Below are 16030 nucleotides of genomic sequence, written 5' to 3'. Positions count from 1 at the left end.
CCTCCCCTAACGGACTTCGGCCTCTCTCCGCCTCCCGGGCCACGCCGGGCTGCAGCTCCCGGTAGGCCTGAGCCCCCCCGGGCCTGGGGCGCCCCCTTCCCCTGCTCCCCCTCCTGCCCCCCGGCCCCCCATCACTTCGCACGCGGGGCGCCGCCCCCCGGCTTGCCCCGAACTTCAGACTCTGCCCACGGGCCCCGCGGGCCTGCTTTCACCCGCCCCCACCTGGCCCCGGCCCGGGGGTCCCCGCCTTCCGGCCCCCCACCTGGCCCCGGCCCGGGGGTCCCCGGCTCTTGGCCCGCTTCCCATCAGCCCCAGGCCCCGGCTCCCCGGCTGCAGTCTCCCTTTCGGGGTTCCAAGCTCAGCTCTTCCGGGGGGTCCCCGGGGGCAGCCTGGAGTCCCGTCCCTGTCCAGGGTCCCGGACGGGCCCCTCGGCTCCCCGACCCTCAGGGCCGAATCCCAGGCCAGGTGGCGCCTCCCAGCCCCGGGCTCCCTCCCAGAGCCCTCCCCAGCCTCCCCCGCCAGACTCAGCTGGAGTCTAGACAACCTGGGTGTTAGTTGGGGAGAGGGGATGTTGGGAGGGGGGCGCTGCCCCAGGAGCCCCTGGGGCTCTGAGGGCTGTCATCCGTCTGAGACCCCAAAGCCCCTTCTACCTCTGGGGACTGTTGGAGGATGGAGAAAGGAGGAGGCAAAAGGAAGCGGGGGAGGTTTTCCTGTTTCCCAGCTGGACTCTGACTCTGTAGGGTGGAGGTCTCTGCCCTGAGGAATGGGCCTGGGTCTGTCTAGTCTAATCTCCTTGGGACCTCACCCTCCATCCATTCTTTTAGGCCAGCCTCCTGCCCAGGAAGAGAAAGAAAAGACTCTGCCCCTCAGTTCTTCCTCCCCAGTTCAGTCTGCAGAGGACCAAGGTCTGGACCAAGTAGGAAACCTGGAGAGAATGACCCCCAGGAACCCCAGCCCCCCAACCCAGGTGAGTGCAGTCCCTCCCAAACTGACCAACATCAGCCATCTCCAAGCCACATCCCTAGATACAGAGGAGTCTCTTGGAAGCTGGCAGTGCCTCATGTATGGATCATTTCCTTATACAAATAGGCATGGGAGTGAATCCAATAGGAACCGCCCCCCGCCCTGCTGTCTGCTTTTGGGGTTCAAACTGTCATTAGTACAAGGCATCTCCAGCACTGACCCCTCTCACTCCAAATTGCTCCCCTTTCCTGTGTTTTATTTTTAAATTCTCATTCCAGCTAATTTCCCTTCCCACATCCCTTCCACCAGAGGCAAATAGTCTGGTGAATCCTGTACACGCACATCTGTGCTTAACCTGTTCTACAGTAGCCCTTTTCTGAATGAGGAATTTTAATTAAGGGAAAAGAAAGAAAACCATGAGATAGGAGACAGAAGCGGGAAATTTTCCAACAGTGAATGTGGGGTTCATTCAGATTCTGTAGATTGTTTTTGGCCTCGTTTTGTTTTGCTTTCTCTGGATGTGGATAACATCATCCTTTGCAGATCACCTAGGGTTGTCCTAGTTCTCTGACCTGCTGAGAGGAGCTGCATCCATCGAGGCTGATCCACTCACAATGTTGTTAATGTGTACAATGTTCTCTTAGTTCTACTCCCTTCAATAAGCATCAGGTTCTGTAATTTGTCCCATGCTTCTCTAGAGTCCAACCATTCATGGTTTCTTATAGATAGTACTCCATAACATAATAGTACTTCATAACATTCACCTATCATGAATTGTTCAGCCATTCCCAAGTTGATGGACATTCCCTCAGTTTCCAATTCTTTGCCATTAGCAAAAAGAGTTTCTATGAATATTTTGGAACATGTGGGACTTTTCCTATGTTTTATGATTTCTGGATATAAACCTAATATTGGTATTGTTGGGTCAAATGGTATTATTTTATTGCTTTTTGAGTAAAGATCCATAATGCTCTTCAGAATGGTTGGATCAGTTTACAACTCCACCAACAATGTATTAATGCCCCAATTCTTCAACAATCTCTCCAACATTGATGGTTTTCTCTCTTTGTCATCCTAGCCAATCTGATGGGTGTGAGGTAGAACCTCAGAGTTCTTATAATTTGCATTTCTCTAATTAGTAATGATTTGGAACATTTTTTCCAATGATGATATATAGCTTTAATTTCTTCATTTGAAAATTGCCTGTTCTTATCTGTTGACCACTTAGCTAAAGGGAAATGATATTTAAATTTGATGCAATTCTCCATATATTTTAGAAATGAGACCTTTATCAGAGCCCCTAGCTGTGAAAATTGTTTCCTAGCTTTCTGTTTTCCTTCTAATCTTGGCAGCATTGGTTTTATTAGTGGAAAAAAAAAATTTAATCTACTCAAAATTATCCATTTTACAATTTATATTGTACTATTTCTTGCATGGTCATAAATTTCTCTTCCATTCCATAGATCAGATGTATAGAATATTTCATGATCTGCTCATTAGGTCTAAATCCTGTACCCATTTTGACCTTATTCTGGTATAGGGTGTAAGATGTGGGTCTATGCTTAATTTTTTGTTTTGATTTATTTTGTTTTGGTGGGGGGTTAAGGCAATGGGGTTAAATGACTTGCCTGTGGTCACACAGCTAGATAATTATTAAGTGTCTGAGTCTGCATTTGAACTCAGGTCCTCCTGACTCCAGGACCAGTGTTGTATCCACTGGGCCACCTAGCTGCCCCATGCTTAGTTTTTGTCAAACTATTTTTCCAATTTTCATAACAATTTTTGTCAAATGGTGAGTTCCTATCCCAGAAACTAATGTCTTTGGGTTTACCAAACAATAGAGTACTGAAGTTATTTACTACTGTTTCTTTTGAATCTATTCTGATTCACTGATCCAATACTCTATTTCTTAACAAGTACCAGGCAGTTTTGATGACTTCCTCTTTATAGTGTAGTTTTAGATCTAGTAGAGAATTGTCACCTTCCTTTACATTTTTTCACCAATTCCCTTGATATTCTTGCTGCTCCATATGAATTTTGTTGCTTTTTTTTCTAGCTCATTAAAATAGTTATTTGGTATTTTGCTTTGTCAGGCATTGAATAAGTAATTTAACTTGGATAGAATTGTCATTTTTTATTACATTAGCTCAACCCGACAATGAGCAATTGACATTTTTCCAATTGTTTAGATCTTACTTTATTTGTGTGAAAACTGCATTATAATTGTGTTCATTCAGTTTCTGGTTTGTCTTGAAGACAGGAGACAGATTGCCAAGTTTTTTATGTTGCCTAGTTACTTTAACTGAATTTCTCATTCTATCTTTTGCTTTTAGATTTTTATTTTTCATATACAGAAATGCTATTGATTTATGTGGGTTTGTATTATAATCCTATTACTTTGCTGAATTTATTATTTATTTCATATGTTTTTAAATGATTTTTTTGTGTCCTTTGACTATACTACCATCATCTGCAGAGTAAAAGCTTTGTTTCTTCATTGCCAATTCTAATTCATTCAATTTTTTTCTCTTATTGCTAAAGCTAACATTTATAATACTATATTATTGTATAGTATTAGGATTGCCAGTGAGTTTTTTTTTTAAAGAAAAAATCACTACAATGAATAAGAAAAGATAATTTTATGGATAGATGGAGACTGATTCACAAACATCAGAATCTCTGATAAAGTGAATCCAATACTTGTAATGGAAGAAAATGAAATGAAAGACCATCAATTCTAAGCCCATTGGGAAGACTTTTGATAGAGGGGTAGCACTTGGGAAATAGAGATGATCCCTCTCATATCTCAGGGTATTTTAGATGTGGCCTACCTTTCCTATATATGGCCCATCAGTTGGCCTCTTTTTTTTTAAAGGTTTTTGCAAGGCATTGGGGTTAAGTGGCTTGCCAAAGGCCACACAGCTAATAGTGTCTGAGACCAGATTTGAACTCAGGTCCTCCTGACTCCAGGGCTGGTGCTCTATCCACTGTGCTACCGAGCCACCCCATCATTTGGCATCTTAACTTATTCTTTTGAATCCTGTTCTCCTGAAGTTCTACACCTCTAGGGGAATATTTAGATCATGAATTTCTCACAAGAACTTGGCAACATTTTTCTGATGAATTTGTTCAAACAAAATCCAAGGGACTTAATTAATGCTTTATTAATTAATGGATAGGTGGTGCAGTGGATAGAGCACTGGGCCCTGGAGTCAGGAGGACCTGAGTTCAAATCCGGCCTCAGACACTTAATAATGACCTAGCTGTGTGGCCTTGGGCAAGCCACTTAACCCCATTGCCTTGCAAAAACCTAAAATATATATATATTGCTCAGAGAAATGAAAGCAACCATCCCCAGAATGACCTCAAGTCCTCTATGAAACAAACAGATCGCTCTTCTTCACTTGCCTGGGAACCATCTCATATCATACAGTGCAATACAGATTCTGATTAGTAGTATCTCTTTGCAATCAACTGAATGTATTCATCCAGATATTGTTTCTACAGTTCAGGAAGCAATCTTTTAAGTGATCACATCAAACTTTCCACTCACCCCCAGAATACCCAGTATTGGTCAACTTCTCATAAATGCATCATGGATTTTTTAAAATAAGATATAAGTTATATCATTATTTTCTCCCTTTCTCCCCTATAGATAAACTTTCTCCCTGATCTCATAGGAAGACATTTCTCAGCTTTCCTTCCCAAATAATCATTAGTCTATTCATGATGATGGTTTCAAGTGCTGACTTTGCCACTCATAAGGATGTAGCTTTTGTTCAAGTCCCTTTGCTGTGCTTCAGTTTCCTCCTAAATGGATGATGGTTAGTCTAGGGAATTCTGAAGTATCTTCTAACTCTACATTCTATACTTTTGATAATTTAGGAATTGGTGACATTCGAAGATGTGACTGTGGATTTCACCCAGGAGGAATGGGGTCTCTTAGACCATCCTCAGAAGGAGCTCTGCAAAGAGGTCATGTTGGAGAATGTGTGGAACATGCTCTCTGTGGGTAAGGATGCTTCCCCTTATAACTCTGAGCCTCTATTCCCTGGGGTTTGGAGGAATTATCAATTATGAGAAAGAGAAAAATGTTGGTCTCCAGTGTCTAAGAGACAAAGTTTTTGATTAATGAGTTTTGGTTTCAATTCGCTCCTACAAAATGACATTCACACCAACAAAACTAAAAAGTATATTTCATAAAATGATTATAAAACAGGTAAAAAGAATTCAGTTTTATGGCAGAAGTAACCAATAAGTCCTAATATAACAAAAACAAGAACAAAGCCTACATAAATATAAATATTAAGAGAAAACATCACCAATTCTGGGGAACTTCAATATCTGAATCAACAGTGGCTGGAGAGTCGCAGAGTACAGCCTCCATACAGATCAGTAAGCTCCCAGGCAAAGTGTCCTTACCATGGGCTTACCAATTAGGCTAGGGTCTAATTAGATCTCAAACAGCTTGAAAACAAGGCTTCTTGCCCATTTTTTTTTTTGTGGAATAAAACTAAATTTTCTGAGGAGGGAGCCATCCCCCCCGAACCCCAAGAATTATGGTTTTTATATTTGGGAATGGCTGGTTCCTGAAGAGATAGACAGTATTAATCAAATATGGTCTTGGGAGTCTGGCCAGAACTAGTCAAGGACATTCACTGATTCTTTTAAGTGCTCAAACTGTTTTAAAAATATGCATAAGATCAATCCTGCTCATTTCTGCTCCCAGTACATCAGGGGTGAATTAGGGGTCAGTAATTCTTTGCATACTAGAGGTAAATTTGAGGTCAGTAATTCTCGGTAGCTAAACTGTAAGGTCTTACCATGGAAAATCTTATAGCTTATGTATTAACCATACTTGTGTAATGGTCTTATTGCTGACCATTGTCCTGTAAATGGTATAAGATAGGAACCTCAGGGTTTCCTTTGTTGCTTCAGAAGTTTAGGTTCCTTCAGGTCAAAGATCAAATCAGCATGGAACTAATCTAAAGGTTACTTAGTCTAATCACTTCTTGGATTATCAGCACTGATGGGGAGAACAGATAGATATGTTTGATGACCATATGCACAACCCTTTCCCTAAAGATAACTAAATTACAACTTTCTCTCCAAGCTCATCCCTAATTTATTCTTCATGTCCAGGGCTTCCAGTTTCCAAAGAAGATGTGATCTCCTATTTTGAGCAAAGGGAAACACTCTGTTTGCTGGAGCAAGAAGGCCTGTGGAGTTGCTGCCTAGGTGAGTGTAGTGAAAGCAGAATATGAGAGCTGTGATTACAAAAGACTTCTCTATGTTGTGGTGAAGCAAGGGCTAGATTTAGAAGAGCAGGAAAACCTACCTTGGAATTCTTTTTTTCAGATTTTCTTTTTTCAGTGGCTTCTTGGGCAAGTCCCTGAACCAGTGAGTAAGCCTCATTTTTCCCATTTGGTAAAATGAGGGAGTAGACCATAGCCTTTCATTTCTTTTCTGGTGATTAATCTATGATCTTATTAAAAATCATTAGAATTTGGGGAAATGAAGCTAAGGCTTAGGCTAAATAATATAGGTTATACAGCTCTATCTTAGGTTTTCTTCAAATGAACAAACATTTAATTGTCTTCTACTTGCCATTCCCTAAGCACTGGGGGGCAAAATGAAAGGCAAGAGCCTTTCCCTGCTATCTTGGAATTCACAATCTGGAGGAGCATACAGCACATAAATATCTTTGTAAAAATGTAATATGGATAATTACCTAGCTGTGTGGCCTTGGGCAAACCATTTAACCCCATTTGCCTTGCAAAATCCTAAAAAAAATGTAATATAGAGAGAATAAATTGGAACTGGTCAAGAGAGGATAGACCCTAAAGTTAAGGAGGACTGGAAAAGGTTGATTGTAGAAGGTGGGATTTAGCTGAAGTTTCAGGAAAGCCATGGCAAAAATTCTGGGCAAAAGAGATAGAGAGGAAAAAATCTCAAGAGTCAGGAGGTGGAATGTCCTGTTCATGGAATAGAAAGGAGGTTCAGTTTTTCTGTGAATTATGAGACCAGGTTCTCAAGTGATAATGTATGGAGAGAGGAAGAGGGGTGCAAGTGAGCCAGAAGGGAGAGTGCCACTTTAGTGCTGGGTCTGGTCAGGTTCTACTTGGGTTACAACCTGATAAAGGTGATTAGGTGTTAGAGATAGATTGATGATAGATGACAGAACTTGTCTTTGACACCTGGAGGAGAGAATAGAGGGCAGAGATTAAGTTAGAGTCTGGGACTTGGTGTCAGCCCTGGACCCAGTCAGTTCATCTATCATTGAATAAGCACCTTCTATCTTCTACCCATTGTGCTGACCCTGAACATGCAAAGGAAGACAAAAACCAATTGCTACTCTCACTGAGCTCACAGTCTACTATACAGACATTTAGATGGTTTGAGAAGAAGCAAAAAATAGTATACCTCACACTTAGCTCTTCCAGATGGAAATGCTTTTAATACAACTTGGACATAAGGAAAGAGGAGTTTAAGAATGTGAGCAAAATTGGGGAGGAAAGAACAGAAATCAACAAATGATAATAACAGCACACATATTTTGTTGTTGTTCAGTCAGTTTTCAGTCAGTTTTTACTCTTTGTGACACCATTTAGAGATTTTTGGCAAAGATACTGGAGTGGTTTGCCATTTCCTTTGTAACTCATTTTACAGATGAGTTCATGAAAAAGGTTAAGTGATCTAAAGTAAGGAAGCTGAGTCTTCCTGATTTCAGGCCTGGTGCTCCATCCACTCTACCATCTAGCCAGTATTTACATAGGTAGGGAAGTAAGGAGGGAGGTCATGTGCCATGCATTTTATAAATATTATCTCATTAAATCCTTATAATAAAAATAGGAGTTAAGTGGTAATATTAGGCCCATAGAACAAGTGAAGAAACAAAAGCACAGAGGTCTTTCACCAGTGTCATAGAACTAGAAAATTTGAGTCTTCTTATCTTAAGGTCCAGCATGCAATTCTTTGTACAATCAGTGGTATTCTGATTTTTAGCTACCCATGCCTGGGTGGAAAATGGAAGAAGATGTGGGCAAGTCTTGATTAGGAATGGAAATGCTTGCTGTCTTTTTGATTTTGTTTTTAGTTCCCTAACCAGTCAATACAATGAATTGCTGGTTACTGTATCAAAGATTTTTTTATCCTGGCTCATGACAAATAGTGTATTGATAACACTCAGTGGCCTGGAAGGTCAATTTCACATGTTACTTTGTTGTTTTTTTCAAACAATATTTATCTTTAAAACCATATTTGTAAAGATAGAATTTTGTTGGACTTCATTTTTTCTTTTCTCCTGTTGGTAATGCAGCTCCACTCTTACTGAAACTCTACTGAATGGCTAATCTGTATTGCCAAACAATTTCTTAAAAAGATTAACAGGGAGACAAATAGTTATTAAAGTGCATGATACATTCCAGTAAAGAAGGTCTGTGCATATCAGTGACAATTTGCATGCAAAGTTTGGAAAATTTGGAAATAATCTGATATGAAGATGAAAGTATAGCTTAAAGTAGAGTATGATGTCATTAATTCATATTGCCAAAAGCATTACTGGTCTGATTGTAATGATTTGGATTCTCTGCAGACAGAATACTATTATGGTGGAAACCATACTTGTTATCAGAAAGAAAAAATGTCTTTGTAACAAAATTGGGCTTTTATTTTCTGCTTAAGTTTCCAGTAACAAATTTTTTAGCAATAACCCCCTGGTCCACCATCTAAACCCTCCAATTGTTTTGTGAGCCACTGAGTGAAAGATTTGTAAGAGGACTCATTAGAGAGTTATACCGTCTATTTCCTTATAAATAGATGATGGTGGGAAACAATATAAAGACTCGCAAATTGCCTTCGGGGGGGGGGGTGGGGAGAGGAAAGTAAGATTAGGGCAAAAATTGTAAAACTCAAAATAAATAAAATCTTGAAAAAAAATTGACGATGGACTCAAATTCCTTTATGAGACATATTTTCAGACATGAGAAAAGAGATGTACTTTTGAAGTTGTGTTTAGTATAGGGAAATTATTTTTTAAATGTCTATTTTTTAGGCATTTAAAGATAATTTTTTGTAAAGAAATAAAAGTCTAGGACAAATACTATAATGATTCCAAGCAAAATTTCGTATGGCTCAGGTATATACAAAAAATAATGCTATCTTTCACCTGAATCCTAGATACTGAAACAGAATAAATAAGATTGAAATTGCTAACCAAGGAAATTTCATTATGCTTTCAGATAAGCTAGGTTGTGAAATTATAGATATGTTTAATATTTGTTCATGAAACATATTGTTTAAAAGGAAAAGATTAAAAGTACAGATAGTGAATGTGAAAATGAGGCACCAAGATTCAAAGTGGAGACAATGTGTCTAGTACTGTGGACAGAAAATGCCCAGGAACAGTGTTTAAGTTCCAGTCTCAGCTGCTGATATTTCGGTGAAGTCAGTTAATTTGAACTCAGGGCCTGGGATGTGAATGTAATGAGAATGTCAGCCCTGCCTATGTCACAACAGGTTTATTTTGTGGATCCAATGTGATAGGAAATCATTATTTGGATCAAATGTGAGCTAATGACTTTTTCAAATGATTGATTCTGACTGTTAAGTTTGAAGAGTTTTCTCTTTGCTTGGGGAAACAACATAAAACAGTTTTCATTCTGCCAGTGCAGGGAAAGTGATAGAATTATATGTGTGTGTGTGTGTGTGTGTGTGTGTGTGTGTGTGTGTATATGTAGCTGTGAATGTATATTTAATATTTGTGTCTTTTAGAAGGAGAGATCAGATTTGAGATCAAAGAGACTGCTTCAGAGATAAGTCTTTCAGAGGAAAAAACTCACAAGCAAAAATTCAAGAATGACAATCCTTACAACTACACTTGGAGAAAAATCTCTGCTTTATGTCAGAGAATTACCACTGGAGAGAAACCATATGAATCTAATCAATGTGGAAAAGCTTTCCAAAAAAAAGATAAACTTCCTAAACATCAGAGATTACATTCTAGGGACAAACTTTATGTATGTCATCCACATGGAAAGACTTTTACAAGGAGGGTCAACCTTACTGTTAATCAGAGAACTAATACTGCAGAAAAATCTTATACATGTAATCATTGTGGAAAGACATTCAGATGGAGCTCTCTTCTTGCTGTACATCAGAGAACCCACACTGAGAAAAAAACTTATGTATGTAATCAGTGTGGAAAGACTTTCAAAACATGCACAAGTCTTGCTGTACATCAGAGAATCCACATCGAAAAGAAACAATATGAATGTAATCAGGGTGGGAAGATTTTCAGACTGGGCTCCAGTCTTGCTGAACATCAGAGAATTCATACTGGGGGAAAATCTTATGTATGTAGTGAATGTGGAAGGACTTTCACAAGAAGCACGAGTCTTGCTGTACATCAGAGAATCCACACTGGAGAGAAACCTTATAAATGTAAGCAGTGTGGAAAGGTTTTCACACAGAGCTCCAGTCTTTATGTACATCAAAGAATCCACACTGAGGAGAAACCTTATGAATGTAATCAGTGTGGAAAAACTTTCAGAGAGAGCACCACTCTTGCCATACATCAGAGAATCCACACTGGGGAGAAACCCTATGAATGTAATCAGTGTGGAAAGACTTTCAGAACAAGCTCCTATCTTGCTAAACATCAGAGAATCCACACTGGGGACAAACCTTATGAATGTAATCAGTGTGGAAAGACTTTCAGATGGAACTCCAATCTTTCTGTTCATCAGAGAATTCACACTGGAGTGAAACCTTATGAATGTAATCAGTGTGGGAAGACTTACACACAGCACAATAAACTTGTTGTACATCAGAAAATTCACACTGGGGAGAAACCTTATGAGTGTAATCAGTGCGGAAAGACTTTTAGAAAAAGCTATTGTCTTTCTGACCATCGTAAAATCCACACAGGAGAAAAACCTTATGAATGTAATCAATGTGGAAAGACTTTTGCAGCAAGCTCCTACCTAGCTTTACATCAGAGAATCCACACTGGAGAGAAACCTTATGAATGTAACCAGTGTGGAAAGACTTATAAAACAAGCTCCTATCTTGCTATACATCAGAGAATTCATAGTGGGGAGAAAGTTTATACATGTAATCAGTGTGGAAAGATTTTTGCACGAAACTCCAGTCTTGCCATACATCAGAGAATCCACACTGGGGAGAAACCTTATGAATGCAGTCGATGTGGAAGGACTTTCACAGCAATCACCAGTCTTTCTGTACATCAGAGAATCCACACTGGGGAGAAACCTTATGAATGTAATCATTGTGGAAAGACTTTCACACAGCGCTCCAGTCTTACTGCACATCAGAGAATCCATACTGGGGAGAAACCTTATGAATGTAATCAATGTGGAAAGACTTTCAGATTGGGCTTTAGTCTGGCTGTACATCAGAGAATCCACACTGGTGACAAACCTTATGAATGTAATCAGTGTGGAAAGACATTCAGAACAAGCTCCAGTTTTGGTGTACATCAAAGAATCCATGCTAGAGAGAAATCTTATGAATGTAATCAGTGTGGAAAGACTTTCAGACGTAAGTCCAGTCTTACTGTACATAAGAGAGTCCACAACTAGGGAGAAACATTATGAATATAAACAATGTAGATAGACTTTCAGATAGAACTTCCATCTTGCTGTTCATCAAGGAAACCATACTGGGGACAAATCTTACAATTGTATTACAATTGTAATTACAATTGTAATTAGTGTGGAAAGGCTTTCGAATGGAGCTCCCATCTTGTTATATTTCAGAGAATGCACGCTAGGAAGAAACCTTATGTGGAAGGACTTTCACACAAGCACGAATCTTGCTATTCATCAGAGAATCTGCACTGGGGAGAAACCTTATGAATGCAGTCGATGTGGAAGGACTTTCACAGCAATCACCAGTCTTTCTGTACATGAGAGAATCCACACTGGTGACAAACCTTATGAATGTAATCAGTGTGGAAAGATTTTCACACAGAACTTGCATCTTGCTGTACATCAGAGAATCTACACTTTAAAGAAACTTTATGAATATAATCAGTGTGGAAGGACTTTTATAAGAGGCACCAGTCTTGCTGTTCATTAGAGAATCCACACTGGAGAGAAATCTTTTTAATGTTATAATTGTTAAAACTGTATTAATCAATGTGATAAATTCAGCAGGCCAAATTCAGCCCTTATTTCCCTTCAGATAAATCATGCTGGATAGACAGAAATCACTGAATGAATGAGAAAGATCTTTCAAATGGAGTGCATTAGGAGAAAATTCTCTCTGGATGCAAACCATTTATGAATTCAGAGTGGGAAGGTCCTCCCCAGAGATTATCTCTGAGTAGATTCTAAGGTGGTCTCCATGGTGCTGACCACCTTTTTCAAGGATGATGAATGATGGAAAGAGAATCTTGTAGTGCAGGCAAGATTTGAACTAAGGTCCTCCTGACTTCAGGGTCAGCTCTCTGCTCATTGCATCCTCTAGCTAATACTGAAACATCACTGGTTGCTACCTGGTCAAAGAATGTTCCTATACCAAGAAAAAGAACTTCAGGCTTTCCTTTCTAAGCTGAGAACTGTCCATGCCCCAAACCTTAGAATTTTACTTGCCTTGAGTAAGAGGAAGGAGGGACTGTGTGTGTGTGTGGGGGGGGGGGGGTAGTTCATGAGAGTGTTTAATGGCTTTTCTGTCCTGGTCCCCTTCAGCTGTAGGATAAAATTTAGAGGGAATCTAGGTGGCAGAGTAGAAAGATCTCTGACCTTGGAATCAGGTGGACAGAAGTTCAAATCTGGCCACAAACTGTTCACAACTTACTATGTGACTTTAGATAAGTCACTTAACCCTAATTGCCTCACATCCAGGGTCATTCCCAGTCATATCTGGCCACTAGAGTCACAGATCTCTGGAGGAGAAAGTGGTGACTTAGCTCAGTACCTCCTTTTTCAAATCATGCAAAGCCTGTACCCTTTCTGGAAATAAGGCTTTTAAATACATCAAAAAGACACATAGATCTACATAGAAAGAGAATTGCAGTTTAATAAAAATAGGATTCCCAGTCACTGCTTCTATATTCATGACATCTATCCTTGAATCCCTGGGTTTATGGGGGCCTTAGGACCCAGGTTAATGCTTGCTTTAGAGGGGTAAATAAACACCTGGGAACCTTCCACTGGCTCCTGCTTCTGGGACTGTCATTGATGTGTAAGACTTCCTCTGGGATGTTACCCCCCCAACCATCTATACAATTAAAATTCTTCTAACACCTTCTTATGCCTTTCTAGGTTGAATCCCAGCATCTTGATGACACATTGAGATAGCTCTGCCCCCCATTCTAAGGTTTACTACTGTCTCAAGACCTTCACTAATGTGTAGAGAGCATGCCATCTACAGGTCATCTTTGGATTTTAAATTCCCCCTCTCGGTAGGGCCCAGAGCAACAGGTGTTTCTGTCCAGGAGTCAGAATGGAACTGGAGGGAACCCCATTCTTTGTTCCATGAATCTCTTAGGATTAAGTGGGTGGTTTTCAGTTTTGCCCACAAGGTACCGTGTTCTCTGCTATCACTCTTCAAAGAGCTGGCATTGGCAAGGTGAAAGATTGCAGGTATCACACATTGAAGGTGACTACCAGACAAAGATTTGAATTTGGTGCCCTCTGTTGACCAAAAGCAAATTTCTGTTTTGATCCCTTCCCTTGTTGTAACAAAGACCTTTCTATGAAAGGACAGCTTCAAACTCTACCTCTAGAGGCAGAGGGATAAGTACCGGATGCTTCCCTCCTTATCCTTTTTTGTTTGCATGTTGCCTCTACAAAATTTTTTCTATTTCATGGATTCAAAATGATTGATTCTATCTTGGTAACTGGCTCTCAAATTTGTATGGTTAAGAATCTATTCCTTCCTGGAGGCTTCCAAAGAGTTGTTCTCTTCTAATTGAAAAGCAGGGCAGTGAGGTGGCACAGTGGATAGAGCATCAGCCCTGGAGTCACAAGGACCTGAGTTCAAATCTGCCCTCAGTCATTTAATAATTGCCTAGCTGTGTGACCTTGGGCAAGTCACTTAATTCCATTGCCTTAAATAAATAAAAAAAATTTAAAACTTCATAGGTTTCTTTTTGTTTTTTTTAATTTTATAAATGTTGCCTTATAAGTTCTACCCAAATGTACTTATTTAATTCTCAAAAGGACAATGAGATTCTTCAGGAGTTTAAATTATATGTAAGATCTAGAGAAGGAGGACAGGGGGAAGGAGGAGGATGTGAGTGATGGAGGAGAGGGTGGACCTTTGGGGAGAGTGGTCAGATATAACACATTTTCTTTTTTTACTTCTTGCAAGGGGCTGGGATTGGGTGGCCTTTCCAGGACCATGGGGCCAGGTGGTTGCTGGGCTTTAGGAGTGGTATTGGGGCTCTGGGCCCTTTGGCCCCAGGGCCAGTGATCAGTCCACTGCACTATTCAGCTACCCTACAGCACATTTTAGAAGAGGGACAGAATGAAAGGAGAGAGAAAATATAGTATATAGTAGTGGGGAGGTATGAATGGAGGGAGTTGCAATGAGCAACAGCAATGGTGGAAAAATATGGAAGTAGCTTTTGTGATGGACTTATCATAAAGAATGTGATCTACCCTCGACAGAGCTGGTGGTGTTGGAACACAGACTGAAGCACATTTCTTCTCTCTTTCCTTTACTTTATTTCTCATGAGGGTCTATATTTTTTGGAGGGGGGAGGGGATATTATGTTTACTTTTAAACAAGAATATTTTAGTAATGTATAAAAAAACATCATTTGTACAAAATAAAAATAAGCAAATCTTAAAAAAATAAATTATATGTAGGATAATTTCCAAAATACCTATATAACTTTTGCTTAGGCCATGTAATGGCAACAAATTTAAATAAAGACAGCGGGATCTTTTCTCCTTGATGTTATTGAATTTGATGACAGCTATAAGCAGGGAGAAAGCTTAATTAGTTGAACAAGATCTAGGAAAACTCTAACAGAAACATTCAAGGTTCGCTTCACTACTGTAGTTTGGATTAAAAGGGAATTCCAAGTTTTTCTGAATTATGTTCCCCGAGAGTAGAATTATTATCAACAATCAACTTCAGTTAAGTAAAAAAATCTGCATCAAAACAGCAAGAAAGGGGACGGAGCCAAGATGGCAACAAGAATGTATCATGTCGTAGGCACTCATAAAACTTATAAGCTAAGGACTCTAAATTTTTGAGAGACAGAACCCACAGAGGGACCCAATGAAGCAGTTCTACTCAAGGTAACCTGGAAAAGAGAAGAAAGGCTCTGCTCCCTGGGGTTGGAGGGGCGGCCCTCCAGAGTGAAAGAACTTCAGCCTCCCAGAGGCAGCCCCAGGGTGCTGGGAGCCCGGGCTCACAGCAGCCGGGGAACCTCCTGAACTGCACCCCGGGGAGCACCTGGCACAAATTGGGGGAACAGTGGGGGACCTCTGCCAGAACAGCACATGAAGCCCAGCCCTCAGGGCACACAGAAAGCAGCATGGCCAAGGTAGCCCAGATCCAGGAACAGAAGTAGGCAGAGCTGGTAAGCAGGAGCCCCCAGGGCATGAGCCCATTGAGCTGAGGGAGGGGAGTGAAGAGAGAGACTGCCAATCCCTGCCCCTGGAACAGGACTCTGGGGTTCTGACCACATTCAGATCCTGATCACAGTCTAGGCCCCCGCATAGAACAGCAGGGCCCCCCCACATCTCAGCCCCATGGCAGAGGGGGGCGCGTATGGTCATTCACAGACCAGGAGGGAGGACAGAGCCTCACACACTGAGACCCTTGTGGGAGTGTCCCAAAAGCTCAGGAAACACCCCAAAACCAGGCTCAGGCTGGGAAAATGAACAAGCAAAGAAACAAGAGGAACATCATTGAGAAATATTTTGCATATGAGCCCAAGAAGGATCAAAATACTCAGTCTGAAGATGAGGAAGCACAAGCTCCTGCATCTAAAGACTCCAAGAAAAACAGAAATTGGGCTCAGGCTATGACAGAGCTCAAAAAAGACTTTGAAAATCAAATGAGGGAGTTAGAAGAAAAACTGGGA

General features: G+C 40.6%; 1 protein-coding gene across 5 annotated transcripts in view; it reads left to right on the top strand.

Moving 5' to 3' along the window:
- LOC141511716 (uncharacterized) overlaps window positions 1-16030 on the top strand; it is a 105735-nt gene continuing 89705 nt past the window's right edge. For 2 of the 5 annotated variants that reach the window (XM_074220794.1, XM_074220789.1), the window contains exons 1-3: window positions 749-967; window positions 4849-4975; window positions 6106-6201. In XM_074220794.1, coding sequence (XP_074076895.1) covers window positions 764-967; window positions 4849-4975; window positions 6106-6201 — 427 coding nt within the window. In that variant the 5' untranslated portion in view covers window positions 749-763. Of the gene's footprint in view, window positions 62-725; window positions 968-4848; window positions 4976-6105; window positions 6202-9735; window positions 11772-11869; window positions 14103-16030 lie in introns of those variants that run through there. The other 3 variants (XM_074220829.1, XM_074220819.1, XM_074220823.1) reach the window with 3 other exon arrangements.

This window comes from Macrotis lagotis, chromosome 1, assembly GCF_037893015.1.
Source record: "Macrotis lagotis isolate mMagLag1 chromosome 1, bilby.v1.9.chrom.fasta, whole genome shotgun sequence".
NCBI lineage: Eukaryota > Metazoa > Chordata > Mammalia > Peramelemorphia > Peramelidae > Macrotis > Macrotis lagotis.
This window is presented reverse-complemented; position numbering and strand designations above follow the sequence as displayed.